At 39.5% G+C, this 27559-nt stretch overlaps 2 protein-coding genes across 2 annotated transcripts; one reads left to right on the top strand and one right to left on the bottom strand.

Moving 5' to 3' along the window:
• Positions 1 to 6832: 6832 nt before the first annotated feature.
• Positions 6833 to 10230, bottom strand: LOC135115346 (dolichyl-diphosphooligosaccharide--protein glycosyltransferase subunit DAD1-like). Its single transcript, XM_064032006.1, has 3 exons — positions 10047 to 10230; positions 9101 to 9322; positions 6833 to 7522 (listed from the first exon to the last, which is right to left on the bottom strand). Exons 2-3 carry the CDS (start codon positions 9312 to 9314, stop codon positions 7392 to 7394), a joined length of 345 nt encoding a protein of 114 aa, XP_063888076.1. The 5' UTR covers positions 9315 to 9322; positions 10047 to 10230; the 3' UTR covers positions 6833 to 7391.
• A 383-nt stretch (positions 10231 to 10613) lies between these two features.
• LOC135115345 (3-ketodihydrosphingosine reductase-like) lies at positions 10614 to 27559 on the top strand. The gene is made up of 10 exons (XM_064032004.1): positions 10614 to 10933; positions 12618 to 12890; positions 14194 to 14371; positions 14711 to 14853; positions 15066 to 15260; positions 15513 to 15641; positions 16754 to 16894; positions 17825 to 17935; positions 25004 to 25107; positions 25449 to 27559. Exons 2-9 carry the CDS (start codon positions 12774 to 12776, stop codon positions 25046 to 25048), a joined length of 1059 nt encoding a protein of 352 aa, XP_063888074.1. The 5' UTR covers positions 10614 to 10933; positions 12618 to 12773; the 3' UTR covers positions 25049 to 25107; positions 25449 to 27559.

Below are 27559 nucleotides of genomic sequence, written 5' to 3'. Positions count from 1 at the left end.
TGTGCGGGTGGCGGCGAACAGAGCACCGCGCTATTGACAAAGGGACAAAGGCGTGAGAAGGGAAGGAGGCTGCAAGGCTGGGCGCGGCACAATGGCTACAGTGAGGCGCATCATTGTGTGTTAAAGGAACCATTTCTGAATAGGCCCAGAAATCATTCACTTGCGTTCGAATATGCACGAGGAAAAAAAAAAAAAAAAAAAAAAAAAAAGATAAAATAAATAAATAAAATAACAATAATAATAATGATAATAATAAAACAAAATAACGACATAAATAATAATAATAATAATAATAATAATAATAATAATAATAATGATAATAATAATAATAATAATAATAACGAAATTAAAGCTTATCTGAAAGTACCATACTAATATAATCCATAATTTTACGATTCCTTACACGACACACAATCTTCCTAAAACAGCTTTTCCTGCTGTGCTCTCTTAACATACCGCCCGTGTCACCTACTTCATTACTTCCCAGAACCCTTTGAAAACATTCATGCCTCCCCGGGCTGCATCACGCACCCAGGATGCCTTACAGTCTGGGAATCATGCTATTGTCTAGTAAATATTAAACAGGTCGAAAAATAAATTATTCTTGGTGCAAATACGAGGATGAAAAAAATAAATGAACAGATAATCAAATTAGTGAATAAATAGACTCAGACATGCACGGGGTGAGTGTCTTAACTTTTTTTTTTTTCAAGAATGGAGTTAAATTGTTAAGGAAAGAAAAGAAGTAATTCAGTCTACATGTAATTTATCTACAGCGTTAATGGAGGAGAGAAAAACAAAAAAAAAAAAAAAGGCAAAATCAACAAATAATAAAGGTATTTTAACCTTATTACAATAAATCTACTACGTTCGCAATTGGAGGAAAAAAAAACGGAAAGGAGAAAAGAAAAATAAACACTAAAAAAAGAAAAAAAAAAAAAAAATATCGTCAAAATGAACTCAGTTTTTTTTTTCAAAATAAACCAACAGCGTTCGTGTGGGAAGGAAGAAAGTTGAAAACAAATTAACAAACAAATGAATGCAAGAACAACAGAAATATCTTTAGCATTTATTCTGGGATTTTCGCGCTAAGCCAGATTTACGAGGAATATGAAAAGAATAGCACCAATCAGTCAACTGCATTCGTATAGGAAGGAAAAAAAAGAGAAAAAAAACACAGAAATAAAATGTTTCATATCCATTAATGGTTTTCGCTGAAATTAAATTGTATATATATATATATATATATATATATATATATATATATATATATATATATATATATATATATATATATATATATATATATATATATATATATATATATATATATAATGAAAACACGAGAGAGAGAGAGAGAGAGAGAGAGAGAGAGAGAGAGAGAGAGAGAGAGAGAGAGAGAGAGAGAGAGAGAGAGAGAGAGAGAGTTGTATTTTCAGGATAGAAGTTTGTGACACGAAAAAGAAAAATAGAAGAAATAGAAAACGGATGAAGAATAAAAAAAAAAAAAGTGAAAACTTTGTCTTGTAAGTTGAAGAGAAGAATCGATAAAAGTCTTACTTGTTTAACTGTTGACTGGTTCACAGACTGCTGTTCTGCCCTTCCCGTGTGGTGTGCTGTGAAAGGTGGTGTGGGAGAGACAGCGGGGATGGAAGGGGGTGGGGGAGTGGGGGGAGTTGTGGAAGATTTGTTTTGTGGAATCATCGTTGGAGCCTTTGTTGTTGTTGTTGTTGTTGTTGTTGGTGGTGGTGGTGGTGGTGGTTGTGGTGGCAATACTTCATTTAACTTAACCTAACGTATCCTAATACAACGGTTTATGCACAACAATAGCATCAGCAATAATAATAATAATAATAATAATAATAATAATAATAATAATAATAATAACAATAACAACAACAATAAAAAAACAACAACAATAATAATAGTAATAATGAAAATAGTAATAATACCTAATAACAATAATAATAAACAAAAGATGATGATGATGATGACGATAATGGCGATAATGATGACTATGAAGATGATGATGATGATAATAATGAACAACAACAACAACAATAACAACAATAACAATAACAACAACAAACACACCAACCAGCCAACCAACCAAACACAAACCAAACCAAAACAAGCAAGCTTCCCCTATCATTTACAAAAGCCACGAATAGAAAACGAGGAAGGTTTACCCATACGGAGAAATTTCGTCACCTACTCTTCTTACTCTTCTTCTTCCATCTCCTCCTCCTCCTCCTCCTCTTACAATGCGCTTTTGTATTACGTTCATACATCTATCTATCTATTTACCCTCCACCTATCAATTCTTATTTATTCCACTCACGCAAAGCAGAGAGAGAGAGAGAGAGAGAGAGAGAGAGAGAGAGAGAGAGAGAGAGAGAGAGAGAGAGAGAGAGAGAGAGAGAGAGAGAGAGAGAGAGAGTGGCGTGAGGGAAGTGAGGAGAGAAATTAGATGAGGGAACGAGGGAAAAGGGGATGGATGGAAGGGAACATGATGAAAAGAGGAGACAGGAAGGGAGGGAAGGAGAGGAGACAAGGGAAAGGAAAGAAAAAAAGGGAGAGAGAGAGAGAGAGAGAGAGAGAGAGAGAGAGAGAGAGAGAGAGAGAGAGAGAGAGAGAGAGAGAGAGAATCAACAGAAAAGCTAGACAAATAGAGGAAGGTATGGACATGGATAAAAAAAAAGAAGAAATAAATAAAGATAAGGTAGGAAAGAGGGGAGAGAGAGAGAAGAGGTGAGAGATAAAGGGAGAGAAAGGAGGGGAGGAGAGGAAAAATAATCCATTGGTGTTGAGAGAGAGAGAGAGAGAGAGAGAGAGAGAGAGAGAGAGAGAGAGAGAGAGAGAGAGAGAGAGAGAGAGAGAGAGAGAGACGTAGCTTCGATCAATCAAGTTAGAAAAAGTGGAAGTTACAATACTACTACTACTACTACTACTACTACTACTACTACTAATAATAATAATAATAATAATAATAATAGTAACAACAACAATAACACCAACCACCACCACCACCACCACCACCATTAGCAGCACAAACTTGCACCTTTCACACAATAACTTCATAAAAAAACTTCATCACAAAAGCCACATTCACCCAAGTAAACTTTTCTCAACCCTCCAAATGACACCGGCGTAGAGAGAGAGAGAGAGAGAGAGAGAGAGAGAGAGAGAGAGAGAGAGAGAGAGAGAGAGAGAGAGAGAGAGAGACGCACACTCTCACATAAAGCAATACATGGAATACACACCTAAAATCTATAGAAGCTCCCCCTTTTATAACTTCCCTACACACACACACACACACACACACACACAGATTCAATGACGGCAATTTCAAAGTTAAACAATCTGAGAGAGAGAGAGAGAGAGAGAGAGAGAGAGAGAGAGAGAGAGAGAGAGAGAGAGAGAGAGTTGGTAAGAGTAAATAAAGGAGCTATCATATATAAAACTTTATGTAACATCTATAGGCTTTCTCTCTCTCTCTCTCTCCTTAAGTGATGCTAAGATATCCATTATTTTCACTTATTTGTTTATTTATTTACTTTCATTATTCCTATTCCTTCTTCATTATTTTTTACCGCACATTTCAGCACCGATCTTGTACTCTCCTACGTATAATAATAATAATAATAATAATAATAATAATAATAATAGAATGATGATGATGATGATGATGATGATGATGAAGATGAACAACAACAGATACACACTCAAACAACAACAACAACAACAACAACAACAACAACAACAACAACATTCTCATTCTAGAAACTTGTAACCTTGTGCTCTCCTATAGTCAGTCTGAGGCACTGTGCTTGTGTTCGTTCTCTGCGGTTCACTTCCCAGCATACAGCCTCCCTCACCTGATCAATTTCTCTGTGCATCCACGGCGTGTCTGAAGAAGGAGAGGGAGGAGGAGGATAGAAAGGGGGAAGAGGAGGGATAGCAGCGTTAGTGGGGATGCCATTACTGGGAAGGAAAGAAAGAAAGAAAAAAAAATTGATGATGATGAAGAAGAGCTGCAGGAACATGAATAAAAATAATAGAATAAGAAAGAGGAGGAGGAGGAGGAGAAACTAGAAATTAATGTGTTGGGATTGAAGAAGAAGAAAAAGAAGAGGAGCTGAAGAAACACCAGTAGTAACAATATGATAAGGAAGAGGAGGAGGAGGAGGAGGAGGAGGAGGAGGAGGAGGAGGAGGAGGAGGAGGAGGAAAAGCTATAGAAATTAATGTATGAAGACGGAAGAAGAAGAAGAAGAAGAAGAAGAAGAAGAAGAAGAAGAAGAAGAAGAAGAAGAAGAAGAAGAAGAAGAAGAAGAAGAAGAAGAAGAAGAAGAAGAAGAAGAAGAAGAAGAAGAAGAAGAAGAAGAAGAAGAAGAAGAAGAAGAAGAAGAAGAAGAAGAAGAAGAAGAAGAAGAAGAAGAAGAAGAAGAAGAAGAAGAAGAAGAAGATAATGATGATGAAACAGAAGAGAAAGAAGACAAGCTGTAGAAGCAATAAACAACTCAGAGAGAGAGAGAGAGAGAGAGAGAGAGAGAGAGAGAGAGAGAGAGAGAGAGAGAGAGAGACGAAAATGGTTACAAAATGCTTGAAGGGAGGCAAAAGAGGCAGTGAATGTGGTGGTGATGGTGGTGGTGGTGGTGTGTGTTGCAGTGGCAGCCTTTCATCACACACTCAGCACACAGGGACCCAAACACCAAAGGAATGAGTGATAGGTGCAGGGACTCAGCTGCGGCCTCACTGAATAGGCAGATCAATATTGTAATTTTCCTTTTCTACATCCTCCTCCATCCTCCCCCCCTCCTCCATCTCTCTCTCTCTCTCTGCCTCTTTCTTCCCTTACAGACACATGAAGGCTGTGTGTACATCAAAAGAGCCTACCTAACCACACACGCACACACACACACACACACACACACACACACACAGGGATAGTAATGTTCTACTCCTTGGCAAAGTTATAGTGTTATCCATTTGTGTGTGTGTGTGTGTGTGTGTGTGTGTGTGTTAAATCTTTCAAAGTATAGAAAATTAAACTCATAACCTCATAACTTTGGCAGATTTACAAGACAAAGGCCACAGTAAATAGTCCATCTACACACACTAGTATCTTGAAATGGCCTGCTAACTTCTACATGCAAATGAAGATGAGCTTTTCTATTGCATGAAGTCTGAGACAAGCCAGTTAAAGACAGCCCTGAGTACTCCTTCCAGTTTCAATTTACTCCCTCTGTCGTAGACCAATGGGGAGGCTAAAGAAGAGGAGGTGGTGTGTGAAGGAAGTGACGACAAGAAGGAGCATCAAAGAAGAGATGAGTGTCTGCAGAAAAGTGGCAGTCAGTCACAATAAGAACATTAAAGAAAATGAAGATGACAAGAAGATAACAATGGGCAGGGCAATGGCTGGGTTAGTGGTCTTGGTAATCAGTCAAAAGTTGTGTAACCTTTATTAAGACCTTTCCCTCACTCTGTCCCATTTTTAGTATCCTTTCAGTCTTTCATATCAGTCCTTATAACATCTTTGCTCTCAATCCCTCTGCTGATAACCTTACAAACCCCAATGACTGGTAGGATCCTTACAAACCCCAATAACTGTTAGGATCCTTACAAACCCCAATAACTGTTAGGATCCTTACAAACCCCAAAGACTGGTAGCATATCACAACAGAGGACTTGTAATTCAGAAGACTCAAAACAGTGGGAAGTTATTGTAGCTCACTTCTCTTTCTGTACCTACTCTCCCTCCTCCCAGGTATTTGCTTCTAACCACCTGACCTCCTCCTCCTGCTCATCTTTGATAATGCAGGACCTACCAAGTGTCAGGAGGCGTGGGATCAATAAGCCATCTCACGTCTGTGTTGGTGTGTACGGTGTTCACTGTCACTTAAGTGGAGGCAAGTAAGGCTGCAGTCACATTCTACATTTGATTGATTTTTTTTTCTTTCCTCTAAATGGCACTCTATTTTTTTTTCCCTTGGTTCATCCCCACTTCTTTTGTCATTTACTGATGACTCTAGACAGGGAAGAAAAATAGAAGTAAATGAAGCAAAAATCAGCATCAGGGGAACAATAGGAAGCCAAGACCTCAATTAACATCTATAAAAACTGCATATATGTCAGCAAAAGATCAAAGGCAATCAGCATGCATAATGATAGCAGTCCAGGCACTTCTTTGTCATGTAAGGAATAAAACACTGAACAGCAAGACCACACTGCAAGCTGGTATGGTATGGTGCACTCTGAGCCTGCCAAGTGGTGCACACCCTATCCATCCCTCCACCCTCTGCCTGCACCACAAGAACAATGCAACTACCTAACATTTACATCACAGCTTGAGAACCACACCATCCTTCACAATGCATATCTTACCTTGCCACAGAAACAAAACACAGAAGAGAGAGTTCCTATTACCTTCACTGTCCATTTCAGTTGCCTTTTATAACACAGAGAATGTGGACACTTCCTTCCAGTACCCTGTCTTGGGATTGCATGAGTAGAGGAGATATAACATCATCTCATACTCATTGAAAACTAATCTCCAAAAAGATAGATAATTATCTTAATCCACTGGAATACACCCTCATGCTTCACATACCTGTCCTGGATGGATAACCTGACCACCTGTTTAAAGATCTGCCCACTGCATTTTTCCATCTCTTATTATTTTAGCCTCTTTTGTTCATTTGTTTCCAGTTCTTATCACCTGCCTTCCTTCTCCACCTTCCCTCTTCACCTCCACAACCTCCTCTGTTCAGTGTTCCAAACTCCCCAACACCTGCCTTCTGAGCCACAGCCTGGAGGAAGTGAGACAAAAGTTATGATGTCTGTTTTATTATGAACAGCAACACACTCTCCATGAATGAGCTCATATTGGAAAGGAAATGTATTCTCTCTAAAAAAAAAAAAAAGTTCAATATATCAAGTAGTGAAAAAAAGCTTGTTGGTCCTTGAAATAGATCTAGTGTAATAAATATACACTTTATTTCAAATCAAAGAATGTGCTATTGTAGAAAATGGCTCATATAATGCAAGAACCTCAAAAGAAGATGTGTAACCAATGTGACAATCACCACCAAATCACGTGTGCTTCAGACTGCACAGAGTGGAGCACAGCACATCATCCCAGACAAGGGAGAAACCACACCCTAGAAAAATATATAAACAGTTTTCTTACCCAGCCACACATGACAAAGGAAAAGGACAGGGAGGGAGTGAGGCTGGGAGAAAGGAGAATTTAGGGTAGAGAGGAAATGATAAACTTAAGTCAAACCCAATAACAATACGGGAACACCAACAACAACAGCGGAGGAGGCTGTGGTGGTGGTGGTGGTGGTGGTGGTGGAAGGGATGATAAAGGGTGGCGGCGCGTGGAGCTCAGCCAATGAAGTTCATGGTCACCAGGTGGAGGATGATGTGCGAGAAGATGAAGTCCGCAAATCCTCGCTCGGGGGAGATGCCCATGAAGTGCATCTTGTTCTGTGGGTTTGCTTGTAACCTCAGACTCACTGCGGAGATGGATGAGGAAGATGGCACGGTTGAAGACAGAGTTAGGTCACAGATGCAGTGTTCTACACCCTTAGCATGTAATCTAATGTCTGGTTTGATTAATGCCTTGGTGCACAATACCAACTCAACACTGCCATCTATGTATGGTGTGTTTAATCAATAAACACTTACAAACTATATATGCCTTATAAGATAGATCTAATTAGGTCCTACAAAGCAGCAGTTAAATGCCTCACAATGAGTCAGCAGGGATACAGACTGGGTCCATTGTGACCACAGCAACACCAGACAAACAGGGCTTATGCTATGGTTGTATCACCAATAACCAGTGTTCACTGGTTGGTTGGGGCTGCACACCTCAATGTTCCACAAACAAACCTGCAACTTTCACGCCAGCTGTTGCCTCACACCACGGCCACTCACTTGCAGGCCTACCATGAGTAGAATGCTGAGGCTTCCTCTATCAGCAACACCAACACAGGGTTTCTCAACTTAGGTTAAGTGTATCCTCAGAGGTATGTGAGAGGAATTTTTGGAGTATGTGACAGATCCAATACATTATATTAGCTAATAATTACAAAACCTATCCTTGTAATTCCTTTCTTCCTTGTAGACACTTATAAAAATTTCATACATTGCCTTTCTTCCTTGTAGACACTTATAAAAATTTCATACATTGTCTTTAGTGTCAAAAATTGTTACATATCACAGAGAAAGAGTTAAAATCTCTCCTGCACCATTCCTCACCCATATCACCTCCCTATTTACTTACACTGGCACAAATAACCCTTAACACTGCCAAGTTTTCCCACCACCTTCACCTCCACACAGTACCCAAGTCACACATTCAAGCAAGGAGGAAAGAGAAGTGTGATATTGTAACAACCATATAAAGAAGGGCATTAATGGGGCACACCTGTTTGAACACAAATACACTGAGGAAGCAAGGACAATACATAAAGTTTGGTTAATGAGAGGAGAGAAAAAAAAAAAAAAAAGGAAGGAAAGAGAAGAAAACAGAACACCCAGACAGTGAGAGGAGAGACAAAGGCAAAAATCACAACTAACAATTCAACTTTACTTTAAAACAATGCTCCTTTTAACCTTTCTTTTGGTAAGGCACTCTGAATGGGCCTCTTTTCCACTCTTTTTTGCTGCCCTTGGCCAATGTCAATCTTAAAACACACACACACAGATTGGAAGACAGAAGAGAAAGGGGAGAATTGATAACAATGTACAAATTAATAAATTGTATGGAAAAGGTAGACAGCCAAGCTTTGGAGATGCATATGAATGAGGGGAAAAGAGGTACGAGAGAACATACAAAAAAGACTATGAAGAATAAATGCCTCAGTGACACCAAGCAATACAGTTTCCTGTATCGAAGCATTCATCTCTGGAATAGTTTAAGTGAGGAGGGAGTTACAGTTGTTAGTGTGAGCAAATTTAAAGAGAAACTGGATAACTGTAGACATGGAGACAGGACAAATGAGCTTTAGGTTGGACCCTATAAAATACAAATAATACACACACACACACACACACACACACACAGACACACTGCCAGCCTCACTCACCTCCTAACACGAAGCATCCCACCGTACAGATGAAGCCAGACAGGAAGGAGTTGAAGGGGAAGGTGCCCACCAGACAGCAGTACACAAACTGGAGGATGCCCGTCAGCAGCACATAGGAGAGGTAAGCATCCACGATCTTCAGCTTCTTGGGCGTGTTCTTCATGTACTCATCATAGAAGTTGCGGATCACGGCGGTCAGGGACGTGGACGACATGGTGGCACCTGTGGGGGAGGGCACGGTAAGCACTCAGGAGGAAGTGAGGTGTGGTGATTTAAAGTTTCTTGCATGGTGCCATAACAACTAAGGACATGTGACTAGTAACGTTAAAATTAAACGTAAAACTAACAGAAATAAGGTGTAGTTCAAATTTTAAAAGAATTAAAAAGTATAAACTAAAAACTACAAATTAAACAGGCTGGGATTTCAGTGTACTAATTGGGTTGAGGGGAGGTCTTGCACACAGCTGATGCAAGGACAGGTGCCGGCATGCAGGGGTGTCACTGTGGAAGACTGTGGCATATACAAGGAAGTTGTAGGGCTCAGGTGGAATGTTGTGGAAGATAGTATATCTAGTGGCTTATTTGTGGAATGTATCCCAAGGGAGCTAATGAATAAAAATACTGCATCATTTTCTCAGCCAATTGCTTGGTAAACACGTCTATTGTGCCACGGTCTTAAGCGGGGTAAATCTGTTCCATTACAAACAACAATGAGAGTCTGGCAGGACAAAGGTCTGAGTTGTGTACCTTACGCTCGCTCCTACCTGACAAAACCTGTCAAAACAATTGGAGATAAAATCCACAACAAATACTGAAGTTCTATAAAGACCAGGCGAGTTGACTTTCAAATCCTGCAAAGCCTAATACTGCACTTCATCAACACCCAGGCCAGACAGCACACCCCCGCCTCCCCACACGTCTCTCTACACCCAGGCCCCAGACACACCTTGCAACAGCCTTTAGTGGCGACAACAGCAGGAACACAGTAGTGACAGCTGCCTCCACGGTCGGCACGTGCTGAGTGTTTCCCTTTCAGGCTGACCGGCACCCGCCTGCCCAGCACCGCCAATCACAACTCACTGAAGTTTCCCTAGCAGCCAATCAGCGAGAAGTTAGCGAGCGCCCGAACACGCCTGGCGCTCCCGCTGGTCGCCGCTGATTGGTTGCTGATGTAAACACTGAACATTTAACCATCGGCTTGCGCAATAAAGTGTTTGGTATGAAATACAATAATTAAAGCATTTAGATCATAATTCTTGTATGGGTATTTAACACAAAAAAATATATATATCAAGTGTAGATCATTACGACAAACTGTGATGTGAAAGTAAATAGAAGTATAAAGACTTCAAGATAAAATAAATAAATACATTCTTAAACTATCCCAAAACACTTAATAAAATGTAGAAAATCTGAAAATAAATAACATAAATTCCTGAGGTATTCAAAGTAACAGAATAAACCACTTGATGATTTGAAACCAGTCAGTCGGTCAGTGTGTCGTTGGGGTGGTGGGGCGCGGCAATTTCAACTCCCAGTTGTTGAGAGTTGTTTCTCTCTGGCGAGTGCTGGTGTGTTTTTGTGTGACGACACCTACTTAGTGGATGCCAAGGATTCTACACAACTTATACATTCCCTGGTGGCAGCCGTGGAAGGTGTGGATTCTGCCAGTGGACTCCCGGGCGACATAATATCGAATGGAAACAATCAGGACAGGCCAGCCATGTTGACCTGTCGCGGCCCCCAGACAGAGGATCGGAAGGCAGGTCACCAGCCAGTCTGCTTACACAGCCTTCACCCCGCAGTACCACGACCATAGCACCGCAGAGGACGGTAAGGTGCCTCCCACTTTCAGTGCTATATTACTCTTTCTTTCTTTTATTAGAAAATTAACATCGTGTAGAATGATAATGATGATAACGTAAACAACAGTGAACAAAATATCAACGAATCAAATGAAAAATAAAGAAAGTAAATTTTCTGAAAAATATTAATAATAATAATCTGTATGTAACTCAATATTCCACTGTTCTACGTTCCTAACCTCTGGACAAGATATCAATGAATGAAACCCAATAAGGAAATAAAGGAAAAGAAAAATGAAAATCTCAGCAGAAAATTTAAGACCACCCAAAATTCAACTTTTCAAATTCTAGTCAAACGAACCAACTGAGGGCGGGCCTATACACATACCATCCATTACCTGCATCATCTCATTTATTATAAGCCAAACATATCACAAAATGGGGCTGCATGTCTAAGCTTTCATATTTGCTGTTCAAACCTATTCATCATTACCTGGTTTTGGTGTGTTGAAAGCTTAAGTGAGGGAGAAAGGTGGCTGTCTTCTCCACTGTGGTCGCCGCCATGATGGATCTACATCCCACAGCTTGTCGAAGTTCCAGTATTTTATATTTTTCTTGATTATTTTATTTATGTTTCTAAGTAGGTTTTCATGGTTTCTTAAAAATATTTAGTTATTTGTGAAGTGTTTTCATGCTTCTGTCAAGTAGAATATGTTGAATTTGCTGTTGTTTTATATGTAAATAGCGTTCGGTTTCGGGTACATTTTTTAATAATGCCTTAGTATTTTTTTTTACTTCAGCTTATAATTAAGTTTTTATTGTTTCTAAAAATTGTTCGTGATTTTTTAAAGCGTTCTTCATTCCTGTTAAGTTAAGTATGTGGATTTTAAAGTAATTTATGGTCCTGTTAAAATTTGATATTTTGACATTTTGTATTATTTTATTTTGTTTATTTCAGGATGGAACTAGCTTTAAATTGTTTGAAAAAATAGCTCATATTTTTAGAGTGTTTTTTCATTCATGTTAAGTCAAAGTGAGTGTGCTTTTAAATGGTTTTAATAGTGTTAAGGTTCCAATACTTCTAGATTATTATTTTATATATTTCTCTATTATTACTCAGGCATGAAATGTTTTGGTATTCACGGTATAAGTTAGAGTTTATGACAAGTCAGAATATGTAAAGCTGCCTTTTTTCTAATGGTCATTTTCAAAATGGAACGAACTACGTAAACTAACGGTCCCTATGACGTCATCATATGGCAATGACGTAATCAGCTGGTGAGACCCAGTGTGTAGTATACATATGTGTGTGTGTGTGTGTGTGTGTGTGTGTGTGTGTGTGTGAATGACTGAGTAATCTATAGAGTGAATGAATGATTGAAGAAACGAACGAGAAGTGAGAGAGGGGATGGATGTGGAAATGTTGTAGGCGCGGGGAGGTAAAAAAAAAAAAAAGCCTTGCTCGAGTGGGTAATAACATCAGACACAGTCCAAAAAAATTAAACCTAACAAATTTTGGAAACGCCAAGAAAATATATTTAATTACAGAGTCTAGATAATATATACTAAATGAGACTAACACCAATCAGCTTGATAGATATAGAACTGCAGCCACAAATTGAATAGCCTCTTCAGAACACCTGTAAGTATCCGTGAGAAATAAGGGAGAGGAGCAGAGGATAATGTGCTGTTTTGTTTACGTTTCCCTTCAGCTGCTCAACGTGCCAACGGGGCGGCGGTCTGAAAACAGGAGGGCGTCACCTGTCCACCCACGCCGGTCACTACTCTGACCGCTACAAGGGAGGAGGAGTCAAGAGAAGGGTGACAGCATTATATTGCAGGGTAGAAGAGCAGATTCGTGAAGCCCAATGTTCGGCGTGATTCTGAGCTCCTTGGTGTGTGGCTTGGTGCCCTACTTGGTGATCCGTGCCCTGTGGTGCCACTTTTACCCCAAGAGGCATCACCTGCAAGGCAAACACGTCCTGGTGAGTCCACATTCTTGAATATTGTTAGGTTGTGTTGGCAAATTGTAGCAGTAACTCATGTCACTGCTATGGTCATCCGTAGATACTTAATAAATTATAATAGGAGGAAAAAAAAAAGGATTATATGGAAGTAACCTTAGCCTATTGATCTATAGGCAAAAATGTGATGATTTTTTACTACTCGTGATCAAAAGAAATAGGGATCAGTAGAAATAATGTACTAAGTGCCCTTGGATGGAAATATTATGTTATTTCAATATTATCCAAAAAAAGGTTTGTATGGATACTGAATAGATTTTTTTATTTATCTATTTACTTTTTTTTTCAAGGCTACAGAACTGTTTAAGTAGCTAGTTATCATTTGATTTCAGGAAAATGTTGCCTAATGTTGAAATGATGGAAGGTTTGAGGGTTGTGCATTGTGAGTGAGGTGATGTGGCACTTAATGGTTTGACTGTTGGCTGATGACGCTGGTGAAATTTTACACTTTCACCAGTCTTCTGGGCAAAGCTTTTTTCCTGGTATTTTTTGGCCTGTTTTGAATTAACCTGCTTGTTTTTTTCCTGCAAGTCAGTAATTTTTAGTTTTTAACCCCCCCCCATCCTGAACACCATCTCCTCAGAAACTAATGATCTGCAGTACAAAAAAAAAAAAGATTGATAAAAAAAAATCTACCAGGAAAAAATAGTTTCATCCTCTCAAATAAGTAACACACCAGTAACTCACAATGTTTCCAGAGAGAACTGGCCACCAGCTGGCTGTCATGTACCTAACCCAACTTAATAATAAAACTAACTTAACCTAACGAAACTAACTTAACCAAGTAATCTGACCTAACCAAACTAACCCAACCTAACCAAAGTAACCTAACTTAAAAAAAAAAAAAAACTGCTGTCAGTATTATAAATAATTTGTGGTGGGTATATATATGGGATTGAAATTACCCAGAATGAGAAGCTCTATCTAATGAGAAGGGTAAGAAAGCTATATTGAGACTGGTGAAAGAGTAAAATAATGCCAGGACAGTGTGACATTTGTTTCTTGAGTGACCCTAGAAGATTTTACCAAACCAGCATAAAATCACAGGAACTTGAAGGTTTAAATTACTCTGTCATTCACTCCTTTGTTGCTATTTGTATGTATCCTTGTAAATCATGCTCTTAAATTTGTACTACTGTAAAATTTCATACAGGTCTTTCTAATTTATTCTTAAAATTTGCACCACTTTAAAATTTAACTCACAGGGGAACCTATATTTGTCAAAAGTTTAAGGGTCGCTGTCACTTTATTGTGTTGATTGCAGGTGACAGGTGGGTCAAGTGGGATTGGGCTGAGTGTGGCGCGTCAGGTGGCGCTGCTCGGAGCCAAGGTGACGCTAGTGGCCAGGAATGTGGAGAGACTGCAGAAGGCCAAGGAGGAAGTGGAGAGTGCCTGCACCAAGCTGGAGGGTGACAGCAGCAGCAGGGTGCAGATCTTCTCAGGTGAGTGAAGAAATCACAGTAGAGGCAAGCAAACTCTCTCTAGATGTTGTGAATGTTTGCATACGGCAGAGAACACATCCAGTATGAAAAACCACAATGCCCGTGTCATGTCAGATACACAAGCTATTGACTTGGCAACACACCAGATGTTATGGTCCTCATGGTTCTTATTGCACAGCTCTGCAACAGACATAATTACCACATCTTTAAAAGCACTTAAAAACAAAAACATTGAGTGGTGTCTGGTAATCTTCATCAATTACTTGAAATGTGCACAATATGTTCAGCTTATATGTTAAGAGAAGAGTTACCATCAAGTGGAACTGCTTTGCTTCACAGTGGACCTGGCAGGGAGGCGAGAAAACATTGACACAGCCATCAAGGAGGCTGAGGCAAGTCAGGGACCAGTGTACATGTTGGTCAACTGTGCGGGCTTTTCCAGGGCTCAGGTGTTTGAGGACATCCCACAGAGCCTTGTTAAGGTGAGCACAGCTGTCATATTTTTTTCTTGGATTTCATTATACTACACTGAATAAGGAGATAAGAATGGAAAAAACTTCCCAGAATGGAGGGTGAGTGACTGCTAGAAAGTGTATGAGAATGAATCAAAGAATAAAAATTTGAGATTTTCAGATACACTGCACACTTGAAAGTATTTTCACCACCATTGATGTTGTCTTTGTTGCCCTTGCAGGAGCTGATTGATGTGAACTTAATGGGGTCGTTCACAGTAACACAGGAGGTGGTGAGGGGCATGAAGCAGCGGGGTGAGGGAGGTGTTGTGGTGTTCACCTCATCCCAAGGGGGGCTGGTAGGCCTGTATGGATTCACGGCTTATTCTGCTGCCAAGGGTGCTGTGGTCAAGCTGGCTGAGGCCCTGCACATGGAGGTGAGGGAAGGGTGCTGTAGGTCCCTGCTACTTGGTGTGGCTTGATGAGTATTTCTTTGTAATCAAAATGGTGATAAAACTTATTTCAGCATGTGGTACCACCTCTCTCCATCAAAACTGACATGGTGCTGGCTGCCATTTGAATTATAGATGTTTTCACATTGAGCTTTCTTTTCTTGTGGATATGACAGCATCAGTGTATAGGTGATAAAATACAGAAGGTAAGATGGACTAATTGTAGCCATCCCTCAGTTAAAGCCACATGGGATAACAGTGACAGTGTGTTACCCACCTGACACTCAGACACCGGGCTTTGAGGAGGAGAACAAGACCAAGCCTGTGGAGACGCGGCTTATCTCAGAGGCTGCAGGACTCTTCACAGTGAGTTGCAGCTCCAGGAAGTACTCACTCTTATACTTTTCTTTATATCTAAACCACTCAATAATTGTGGCAGCCCCTGTTGTAGTGAGGTTTGTGACACAGATAGAAAATCAAGAAAACAGTGTTTGAAAGAATCACTCTCCACCCTGCCATGCTTGTACTTACCTCCAGCCCTGAGCTGAAGTGAGGCAAGTGACGGTACTTAGTGTGTGCCTCAGAACTGTCAAAAGCCCATTAGCTAGGAGGTGGTGCTTCAACTATTCATTGATTGGCCATGGTGCCTCTCTTGGGCAATTACCTCTCTTCAGCATAGAACATCTTATTGTACAGTCTATGAGTGAAAAAGAAGTGAGCTTTTTGTTAGATTCTGACTTAATGAACCTATCCTTTGGGGTTTCAGAATATGTCAGCTGCTTTATAAGAGAGATTGAGTTGGAGTCTGATGCATGCAACAACTCAATTTTGACCCGGGCATCACTTACCACACTTCAGCAGTGTTGCCACAGTTGACACGCTGCTTTCCAGAAATAACATGTTTCTCACACATTCCTGTCTACTATATTGAATGCTGTACTTCTTAGTCATGGGGAGGGAGTAATTTTTTTCAGGGGAGTATATTGTGAATAAATGTCTTCTGAGATTTTGTATTCTTTATATCAGTTGTTATGGTCTGTGGGCCTTGATTAGATTATATAAATGATCACACAGGGTGGCCCAGACAAAGTGCCACACCCTCGTTCATGCTCCTAGCTCCGTCAGTCCTTGGTGACGGACAAAGCAAAGAGTTAAATTACTATACTCTGGAAATATTGCCTTTTTTTCCACTCTTTGGTACTATTGCTGTGTTTCATGAGCCATAGCCTGATGTGTGAGAAATAGACTTAATGTTTATGAAGATAATGGAAATATTGATGAGGACATACCTACTCTGCTAGAAAACATGTCAGTTCAGTTATTCAATTATCATCACCTAAGAGAAAATACTGGCCACTGCACCTTTACATGCACACATTGCCTCCTGTGTCATGTTTTCTCTGCTTAACACCTTTACAAATTAAGGAAAGAGTAATGGAAATACCAAGTGTGTCATGGTATCTGTGTTCCCCCAACAGTCTGATCAGGTTGCCAAGAAGCTGGTGGATGACGCTCTTCAAGGAAACTTCATCAGCACAGTAGGATTTGAGGGCTTCATGCTGACCACTCTGTGTGCCGGTATGGGTCCCGTCACCGACTCCCTCTCACTTTTGTCACAGGTACGTATTCTAATTTTTAAGTTCTTATTTATTTCTGTGTAAGAGGGGCACTGGCCAGGGCAGCAAAATGAACAATTGAAATGCCCACTGAGGTGCCAGTAACAAAAGAAAAGTAAAAAAGACCATCCAAAATTGTAGGATAACTCTTGAAATTCTCTTCTTGAAAGAGTTCAAGTCATAGGAAGAAAGAAGTTCAGAAGCAGATAGGGAGTTCCAGAGTTCACCAGTAAGAGGGATTAATGATGCAGAACACTAACAGTTAACTCTTGCATTAGAGAGGAGGACAGAATAGGGGGTGAGAGAAAGTAGGTCTTGTGCAGCTCTGACTTTTCAAACTGATATTCAACAGTTCATGACACTAAAAATCATTGTGTATAATCTCTTTGAGCACTGTAAGAAAGACAAATGATTATAACAATAGATTTTCCATTGTCTTGATGATTATAACAATAGATTTTCCATTGTCTTGCCAATATAATGTCTAGATTTGGCTATTGAACTGAAGGAAACATTTCAGAGTGATATGTGAATGTCAGTAGCAATGAAAGGGTTAGTAGAGGTTTAAAAAGTGAGGTGAGTCCTTGTTTTGAGCCTGTGGAGTCTTCAAGCACAAACTCAGTGGTCATGGAGATAGAAGTGAGCAGCAAATCCAAGTACAGCTTAGCATAGATTATGAATTTTGTAGATACATACTATTTTGTATTGAGTATGTGGGTTCCTTAATGTTGGAGGAGAGCCTTTGAATTGAAAAATGCATGCACCTTTGTAAAATAAATCTCAGGTTACTACCTATTATTATCATCATTATTGATATGCCCCCTCAGGTGTAGTACAGTGGTCCATGAGACAATCCCTTCCCATTGGAGCTGACAGGGCTAAGAGTGTGAATGGTGTGTATATGGACATTATTTTTCTTTACCCCCATTGTAGATGTTCCTGACTGGTCTTTTCCGCCTCATCTCGGCATTCTACCTGTGGAGCTTCTCAAACATTGTGCGGAGGGAGCATGAGAAGAAGATCACAGCCGGCAGCAGGACCAAGGCAGAGTAACATTGTCTGGTTCTGTCCACTGAACTGTGATTGGTAGCCTGAGTAATGTAATGAATTGAATTGCATGTGGTGGAAGTTTAAGTAATGGAGGCAACGAAGGGAGGCATTGGTGGTGTAGTGTTAAGAAATTTCCTGCATTGTGATGATGTATTTTTGCTATGAGAAAAATATGATTGGTAAGACAGAATCTGAAAATCACATGAAGATCAGCCACCACATCTATTTTTTGGGGATGGATTAGGTTTGGTTGTTGCAGTTTCTAATGTAATGTAACCTAATTTAATCTACACAAACATAACCTGACCTAACCTACAGTCTAATCTTGCTTATCCCAAAAGTAGCTGAGGCAACTGGTCTTCATGTGGCTTGAATCTAGTTTTATAATGAGGGAATGGAGTGGATGGGTGGGTGGGTGGATGGATGGATGGTGCTTCCACTCCAAGTGAAAGTTAAACTGTAGGCATATACTGTGCTTCATGTGTGAAAATTGTGATGTTTTATGACTGAAGTTTGAGTTGTTAATTATTTGAAGAGATGTAGGCTTGATGAAGTGAGAATGCTGAGGTGGATGAGCAGTGCTGCTGTAACACACACCTCAGCAGATGTGCAGCTGAGGAGCCTAAGAGTTTTCGTTCCTGCTGCATGGAGAGAAAGGGTGGTAGTTCTCAAATTGGGGGTTGTGGAATTCCTCTGAGGCTTCACAAGATTACATGTAGGTTATTTTGGTGTGAGATATCTTGCATGGATATGGGCATTACATGTTTCTCTTGTCACTGAAGGCATTGCAGACACAAAAATTTCAGAATCACTGTCTGTTTGAGTGGGAGAAGCAATTAAAATGTGCTAATACTTAGACTAAAGAAGACATGATAATATATTTTGACAAGGTACCTTGAAACTTACATGAATTTAACTGTGTCAGTATGTGGACCAAAGAGGACAAGGTAATATATCTTGAGAAGGGATTAACAACTGGTGAAATGAGATCTCACATTCCGTAGGCTGAAGGTAACACAGTAATGTATGCCAAGAAGAGGCCTAAAAACTAGTAAATTAAAATTTGCCAGTTTGGAGATCATGGTATTATATCTTAAGAGACTTGTGGACTAGTGAGTTAAAATGTTTATTTAGACTTAAGGAAACATGGCAGTTAATTCTGAGAAGGGACCTAAGAAGTAGATGACTGTGTCAGCATTTAGGTAAAGAAGGCTTAGTACATAATATATCCTGAGAATGAACTCAAATAGTAGTGACTTGCAATTTGACAGTACTATTTAGACCAAAGAAAAGCATTGCTATAAGTCCTGAAAAAAAAAAAGAACATTTAAGGGGACATATACCCAAATTTAGGTTGAAAAAAGAAGTTATTCATCAATCTCCGTAAAATTTATTGTGTACACTGTTATACTGATTATGTACAAGTGTTGGAAATTTCAAAACGATACTGCAAAAGGAAAAAAGAAAAAATATATATATATATTAGCTAGAATTCATATAAATTTTAACCTAACTTTGACTCACTACTCCTAAGCAAATAAATATATGATAATTTTAAAAATACCAGTGAATAGAACAACTATTCGCATTTGATTCTCAGGGACTACTTTTGCTAAATGTGTTGTTTTTGTTCAAGAAAAAATATGAAGCAGTAACATTTTTCATGCCACGTTAAAAACAAATGGGTGTAAAAAATATAAATATTACTTTTATTAATAATCTGGTCCTGGAGGATTGAAAACCTAATAAAGAAAAAAATGCAAAAAGAATTAAGTAAATAGCATGAATACTAATGGAGGAGTAGGAGTTTAAAGGTGAAAAACTTGCAACTGAGATATAGACCGTTTTCTATTAGTATCCCCCAGCAGCATACTCCACCTCTCCTGATCTTATTCCCTTTTCTCTTTCATTGGCTGTTCATACCCTTAACCTTCTTTGTCATTGTTGTCAGCTACTTCAGCATTGATGATAATGACTCAATTCCCAGAGTCGGCTAAATACTCTCTAGATAGCGAACATTGAAAATGGAGACTGCTATCGCTGTCACCAAGTCCACCATTCTTTTGGTTGCAGGGCGTTGCTTTGGACAGTCTCCAAATCCATGAATGGATGTGCTCATTTAAATTTTGTCAGTTCCTTCATACACTTGCATCATTTCATCACTTGTCATCTGTCATGCACTGCCATCACTTGTTTTAGCTGGTCATCGGTCAGGTGGAAAGACACTTTCATTTTTTGCATGTGACACAGGCGTTTCTCCACGTGCCAAACCCTTGTTATACAAACACCAGGATTCTCGGCCTTTTACACATTTTTCATGTTGTGTTTTCTGATCTGTTGACGTGCAATGATATAACACTGACAGTATCTCATTCCTCATCTCTTCTGCACCTGTACCGACCTTTCTGTTCATGCTAACATGAAAGTAGTACAGAACATTATGTATAACTGTATTAGTTAGCTTGTGTTTCCATCCCTTGCCTTGTCCACTCTCAACCCATGTAGTGCAGTACCCATGTTCTTTTGAATCATTATTTATGCATTCTTCCTTTTCAACTGTCTGATCAGCATAAGGACCGCGACCACCATTCATTTTACGAACTGCAAGGTAGGCACAACTGCCCCTATCGGATAAAAAAAAAAAATTGTGTATAACATATTACGATTTTTTGATCGTCAGTGGCAAGTGAGGAGAGAGGTCTGATAGGAGACAGGTGGAGGGAGGTGAGTCAGCTGGGGTTGCCGATTTGACTTTCCTCTTTGATGCTGTTTCTGTGGCAATTGCTGCCTGCTTTCTTATAGCTGTGCTCTTCTTCGCTCCTGGCATGTTGACTTTGTTGGGAGCCAGATAGATAGCGGTGGGTGGTGGTGCGAGATAAGCAGAATTGAAAAAGCCGCCGCGATTGCGCTCCACCTTATCATACGACAACCCAGTGCCTATTGGATGTGTATGCCGCCGGCCGAAGGCAGCCTGAGCTGGCACTTGCCAGCTCTCTCCTGAAAAATAACAAAAAATCGCGAAAAGAAACTCAAATCACAAAAATAACATGAGCTGTCACGCAATTTAAATGGCCAGCTGAGGGCGTGGCATGTTTACATTTGGCCCTTTAAATGGTCTACGAAACGTCGCATCACCATGAAACTCCTGGAGATTGTCCCCAGAATATCTTTATTTTTCAGTGTACTTAACTCAATTTCGTGTTGTGGTCGGCTTTTCATCGAAAATATGGGTATACCTCCCCTTAAAAGAACTAGAAGGCTTTACAAGGAAGCTACACGTAATCATGCAGCTTAATGAGATAACTTTAGAGAATTAAAGATCACTCATGTAAACTTAGAACTTTGCTGTGAAAACAATGATCTAGTTGGCTTAAGGCACATGATCTGCACTCAGGCATCAGAAACTACATGATGGATGCTTTTGTGTAGTGTCCTAAGCTTTTGTGTGTGTGTGTGTGTGTGTGTGTGTGTGTGTGTGTTTCCAGAAAAGTATTGCTTGCAGCTTTGCTTCATCAGACTGATCACCTGTATCTCATATATGTGTGTTGCGTTTTCCAGAGCTTGAATTAATATACTCCTCACCGTGAAACTGATTACGGCAGTTGTAATTTTTATTTCTTGACATGAATCACAGGAAGATCGGCCACAACAGCGCCTTGTGGTGACTACTTCTGACAGGCCCCAGTGCTAGTCATTGTTACTTTTAAAGATTGTTTTGTGACTGATAATGTCTTATGTCATAAGCTTTCATTAGAATCTCACTACACGTAATCATCTCTGTGGCCTTTGAAAATATCCCTCATGAGAGTCCTGGGCATTTTAGAATATGGACCCAACTATTTTTGTGCTGCAGTAAGATAGGCAATATTATGCTGAACTACCAAGTTAAACTTATCCACTCTGAAGGTACAACTGGTGGCTGGTCTTCATGTGATCCCATAATGAACTTCTATGTGTTTGACAAGGTGCATGCACAAATGTTGAACAGATTGAATTCTTGTCTCTAATTTTGGTATTAATATGTTTGGAGTTGATGTGATATGCACTGTAACAGCTCAAATAAAGATTTTGCAGAATTTCATGTCACGTCACCTAAGGAGAGCAATTCCTCCTCCTTATGACTTGAGTTCGTTCAAGAGGAAGGTCTCAAGATACTTCTCCAGTTCTGAATAATCCTTTTGAGCCTTTTCTTTAGGAAGTGGCACTTCATTGAGCTTTTTTTTAAATATGATTATTTATACCATGGGCCAGTATCCCTCTGACATAGAATAATGATAATGATAATAATAATAATAATAATAATAATAATAATAATAATAATAATGTCATGTTCAGCAACGGGACATCATGAACTGGTCTGAAGACGAGATAGGTTGTGTAGGAGAGGTGGTGACCTGGAACTGATAAACGGGGCACTGAAGATAAACAAGCAAATCAACACAGTATTGATTAGGCATAGGTAATCACCAAAGCGACACCTGATGTTTGGTCAACGTTGATTCTCTCTCTCTCTCTCACTCTCCCCCTGTACTGCAACATTGGCCACGTCTTCAACCTGAGTAACCTTATTAGATTAGCCGGGCACGTAATGGAACTATAGACAATGATAAAACACGTGCACACGGCAGTTCTCGAGGCTCTTGTCGTGGGAAGTAGAAAAGGACCGAGGAAGACAAAATAGGAAGGAAAGCGGGAACAGAATAACGAACAATAAAAGAGAGAGCACGGCCAAAATGTATGGGGAACTATGATAACATGTCTGCTTACCTATTTCTCTCTCTCTCTCTCTCTCTCTCTCTCTCTCTCTCTCTCTCTCTCTCTCTCTCTCTGACACCTTTCGTTTCTCTTCTTCCTTCCTTTCTCTCGTTATTCATCTCTCCCTTCTATCTCGTTCGTTACACGGTTATCGTCTCTTCGTATTCCTCTCTTCCTCCTCCTTTTATTTTTCTTGCCCTCTTTCTGTTTCTCTTTTCTTAAAGTTTATCTTGTATTATTTTCCTGTTTTCTTTCTCTTTCTTTTTTTTTTTTTACTTTTTTAATATTCTTAGCAATCTTCTCTTCCTCTTTTTCTTTCTTTTTACCTCTCCTCTTCGGTCTCTTGTGTCTCACCACCCCCTCACTCCCCCCACCCTATCTCTCTCTCTCTCTCTCTCTCTCTCTCTCTCTCTCTCTCTCTCTCTCTCTCTCTCTCTCTCTCTCTCTCTCTGCACGTGGGTGAATGAAAGTTAAATCTCAAATTCACAGACCCTTCAACACTAACCGAAAAGAATAAAATAAAAACTAAAAGAAAGGGGAAAGAAAAAAGAAAAGAAAATGCAAACACGAACCAGCCAGACCTGAGGGAAAATTCACGTTTTTCCTTTTTCTCTTCTTTTTTTCTTCTTTAAGCAAACTTATTCTGTCTGCTGGTGCCTCACAAGCGAATTTCTGAAGGGAGGAGGAGGAGGAGGAGGTGGTTGGGATGGAGGGAGGAGGGGGAAGAGGAGGAGTACTGGTGCCGAGATGTGAGGAAAGGAGGAATTTTACGATAAAGTGAGAGGAAGGAACAGAGAGAAAAGTTTGTTACGTGATGGGATGAGAGAGAGAGAGAGAGAGAGAGAGAGAGAGAGAGAGAGAGAGAGAGAGAGAGAGAGAGTACAGCAGTAGTTGAAATTCGTGCCTGTCACACATACACACACATACACACACACTCGCTCGGTAGTTCATTGTAGTTCTCTTGACCAATACATCAATTGCTTTAATAATTTCATCTTGATACGAGGCAATTATCGGCACCATATGCAGTGTCCGAAATCTTTATAAGCATCTACAAGTAAGTTATAGGTAAAAAAGAATATACTTTAAAATTTCTACCCAGTTCAAAGACTGAATGTGGGTGTAGATCAAGTAAAGATGTCTCAGAGTGATTGGTAATTATGGAAAGGTGTACCAAGTGCAGTCAAAGGGTTAAACAACAATTATACAGCTCTGTGACCCGTCTGTGATTGGCGCCACACACACACACACACACACACACAGGCAAGGCAGTGAAGCGAGTGAGAGTGCAGTGTTATCACCATCCCACTCCACAGTATACTTGGCACCCCACCCAGCCTCTCCCCGCCCCGCCGAGCTCTGCCTCAAGCTCTGCCTCGATTCGCTGTGGCTTAGATAACAATTTCCCGTCTCTCCCCGTCAGCATTTAGCGTAATTCCCAGGGTTCTGCGGGTGTTTCCAGGTATTTTCTAGGAGGAGGAGGAGGAGGTGGAGGGAAGAGGAGGAGTATGAGGGTGAGAGAAGAGGAAGAGGAGATAGGGAGGAGAGGAGGAAAAAACATTTCGACTCCATATTATCATTTTTTTTTTCATTAATGAAGTTGGCATTGTTTTGATATTTAATTTATTATTAGAAAAATGTAGCAAGCTATAATCTATAAAAAAAAATCTGGCCTAGGTGTGTTTTCTTTCTCGAAAAAATAACAAATTCGTCATTTGATTTATTTGAACTTTTTCTTATTAACACGTTTAAGATTGTTTTTGGTATTTAATTTAAGACTTGAAAAAAAATATAAGAAATATATACCAAATATATCCAGTAAAATCTAGTCTAGCAATTCGTATTTTCAATTTTATAGTAAGTCTGTTGCTGGATTTGAAAATGTGTTTTCTTTATACGATGAGGAATTTGCGTGTTCTTTATTTATCTGGAAAGCAATTTTTTTTTTTTTTTGTATTCAGAATATGTATCATCATCTAGTCTGGCAGTGTTTTCTTTCTCGAAATTATGTATATATTTTTTGTGGCGCCGTTCGTAAAACACACATTGTTTTTTGGATTCTTATTTATTATTACTAAGAGTTGAAATATTTTGGTATTCGCAGTATTTGTTAAAGTATATGGCAAGTCAGAATATATGAAGCAATCGACCCTAGATCCATTTTTTTTTTGGGTGGGTTCAGTTTCAAAATTAATCGAACAACGTAAATTATTGGAACCTGTGACGTCACCAGAGAACCCAGGCCCGATCTCCGTCTCTTCCAGTTTCTCTCTGTCAATATTTAACGTAATTTCCAATGTTTTCCAGGTGTTCCCAGGTGTTTTTTGGACTCAGGCATGCAGACAAGAGTAGCAGGAGGAAGAAGAAAGGAGAAATGGAGAAGGAAGAAGAAAGAAGAAACGGAAGAAAAGGTATTTTTGAAAAGAATGTCTTTTTATGGGGGGTATTTTGGATAGAAATGCGTGTGCTTTGGAAGGAGATAAGTTTTTCTGGGGAATTTTGAAAGGAGTATGTGTTTCTGGTGTGTTATGGAAGGGAACTTGCGTTTTCTGTGTGTTCTGGAAGGGAATTGTGTGTTTTTTTATGAGTTTTGAGAGGGAATCTGCGTTTTTGGTGCGTTTTGGGATTTTTTTTTGTGTGTGAATTAGGGTGGCTTTTGGTACATTTTCCAATATTTGTGGCTGTTGTTGCAAGGGAAAATTGTGTTTCTGGGTGTTATGGGGTTTGAAATATGTTTTTGGTGTTCCCACAGCCACGCAGACCACTCCGCGCTCCTCGAGACGCCCGTATCCCAACGCGGAGCGACAAGCTGCCGCACCCACACGTGCCGGGAGCAGCTGCCAGCCGGCCGCCCAACCCCAACCCATTCCGCGGGGTGGGGGTGGGCTAGGGGAAGGGTTAAGGGGGAGGGGTGTCACCAAACAAGCCAAACACAAATAGCCTGTAACCAGTAGTATATATATATATATATATATATATATATATATATATATATATATATATATATATATATATATATATATATATATATATATATATATATATATATATATATATATATATATATATATATATATATATATATATATATATATATATATATATATATATGATACGGCATAACAAGAATCACGTCACCGTAACGTAACCATGCGTCCCCAGAACAGAACCACCACACACGTGTTGTACAGTGAGTATTCATCACCATATATGCATAATTTAGCAGATCCATGAGGAGCTGCCACTGGTAAGATTAACCTTGTGTTTTTATATAACGAAGATTTCAGGGAGTATTTATTTTCACCTACTTGTTGAAACTGTTTAAAGGTTTTGGGGTCTTGAAAGTAAAGAATTGAAAAGGGAATCCTTATTTTCAATGAATTACTATGGTGAAATGATTCATTAACATTAATTATATGTTCCAAGATGTATACCACCCAGCTAGCCAGTCAGCCAGCTAGCCATCAACCCGATGCTCTGTTCCTGTCTCTTGGCGTGCTTGGGGAGCGTGCCAGACTGCAAAGATAAGGACAGAATGTGATAAATAATAATGATAAAACTCTGGGTCATAACCTACCACATTTAAATAACATCAGTCCCCTTCCATTACTACTACTTCCATTACTACTACTATTACTACTACTACTACTACTTTTCATTCTGGAAAGAATAGCAATAACAGTTAACATGGATAAGGAAAAATCTATTTACAGATAACTTTTGCATCTTCCTGGCGTCTACAGTCCGTGAAGTGTGAGGGCGTGGTGAGGGGCGTGGTGAGGGCAACCATCGCCCCGCTGCGCCCCGGCATGGATCCTCCCAAGCCCTTCCTTTGAGTTGATGAAGGCTTGGACTGTGGGGTGTTTTGAGGATGTTTGCTTGTGTTTGTAGCGGAAACGTGTGTTGAGGCTGGTCTGTTAAGTGGAAATGTGTGCTTTTTGGGGTATTATTATTATTATATATATATTTTTTTTTGTACTGTTTGTTTTTGGGTATGGAAGTGGTGTCTTTTTCTGGGAGTCTAGAGTGTCTGGGATGTTCATGGTGTCTTTTTTAGAAATGTGTGTTTTCTGTTTTTTTTTTTTTTTTTTTTTTGAGGGGGGAGGGAATAGTTTTGAGTGTGCGATGTTTTTGGTGTTTTTCGAGGTAGAAATGTGTGTGTATGTGTTTTTTTTTGGTATATTTCTGTTTTTTTTTTTTTTTTCTTTTTGGTGGGGGTGTTTGGGATGCGTTTTAGTGTTGTAAGTGGTAGAGATATATATTTTCTGTATATTTGTGGGTGTTTTGATGCTTTTAATGTTTTTTTTTTTCTTTTTGTAATAGAAATGCGTGTTTTCTGGTGTATTTATGGCTGCATTTGGTGTTTGGGATGTTTTTTGATATTTGGGGAGTTATGGGACGTAGTGTTTTTAATTAGTTCATTCCTTTTCATTATTTATGGTCCATAGTGGTGGTGGTGGTGGTGGTGGTGGTAGGAGGAGGAGGAGGAGGAGGAGGAGGTATATTCTAGTAGTAATATTAGAAGGAAGTTTAATGTGGTAATAGTATTATTATTATTATTATTATTATTATTATTATTATTATTGGTGGTGGTGGTAGTGGTGGTGGTGGTAGGAAGAGGCATATTGTACGTAGTTGTGATATTAGTAGGAGTAGTAGTAGTAGGAGTAGTAGTAGTAGTAGTAGTAGTAGTAATACTAGTAGGAATATTTTCACTATTGGCTCTGAAGTAGCAATGTTTGGTGTGTTTATCTCGGACTGGTGTTCTGACCAAGTAAGGATTGTCGTCTTTATTTTGTGCTTTATTATCCTTTTTTCCAGCTTTTATTGTGCTTCTGAAGAGAAATAAAGTGTTCCTTTGTA

The sequence above is a fragment of the Scylla paramamosain genome, chromosome 29 (genome assembly GCF_035594125.1).
Source record: "Scylla paramamosain isolate STU-SP2022 chromosome 29, ASM3559412v1, whole genome shotgun sequence".
Classification (NCBI taxonomy): Eukaryota; Metazoa; Arthropoda; class Malacostraca; order Decapoda; family Portunidae; genus Scylla; species Scylla paramamosain.
The sequence above is the reverse complement of the archived record's forward strand: the minus strand, read 5'-3'. Positions and strand labels throughout refer to the sequence as shown.

What these genes read in the sequence shown, in the direction of transcription:
- LOC135115345 (XM_064032004.1), top strand. Translation starts at nt 12,774, where the DNA reads ATGTTCGGCGTGATTCTGAGCTCCTTGGTGTGTGGCTTGGTGCCCTAC. An exon ending in TGCAAGGCAAACACGTCCTG is followed by an intron (nt 12,891 to 14,193) that starts GTGAGTCCACAT and finishes TGTTGATTGCAG; the next exon opens with GTGACAGGTGGGTCAAGTGG. An exon ending in AGGCTGCAGGACTCTTCACA is followed by an intron (nt 15,642 to 16,753) that starts GTGAGTTGCAGC and finishes TTCCCCCAACAG; the next exon opens with TCTGATCAGGTTGCCAAGAA.
- LOC135115346 (XM_064032006.1), bottom strand. Translation starts at nt 9,314, where the DNA reads ATGTCGTCCACGTCCCTGACCGCCGTGATCCGCAACTTCTATGATGAG. An exon ending in GGGATGCTTCGTGTTAGGAG is followed by an intron (nt 7,523 to 9,100) that starts GTGAGTGAGGCT and finishes CCATCTCCGCAG; the next exon opens with TGAGTCTGAGGTTACAAGCA.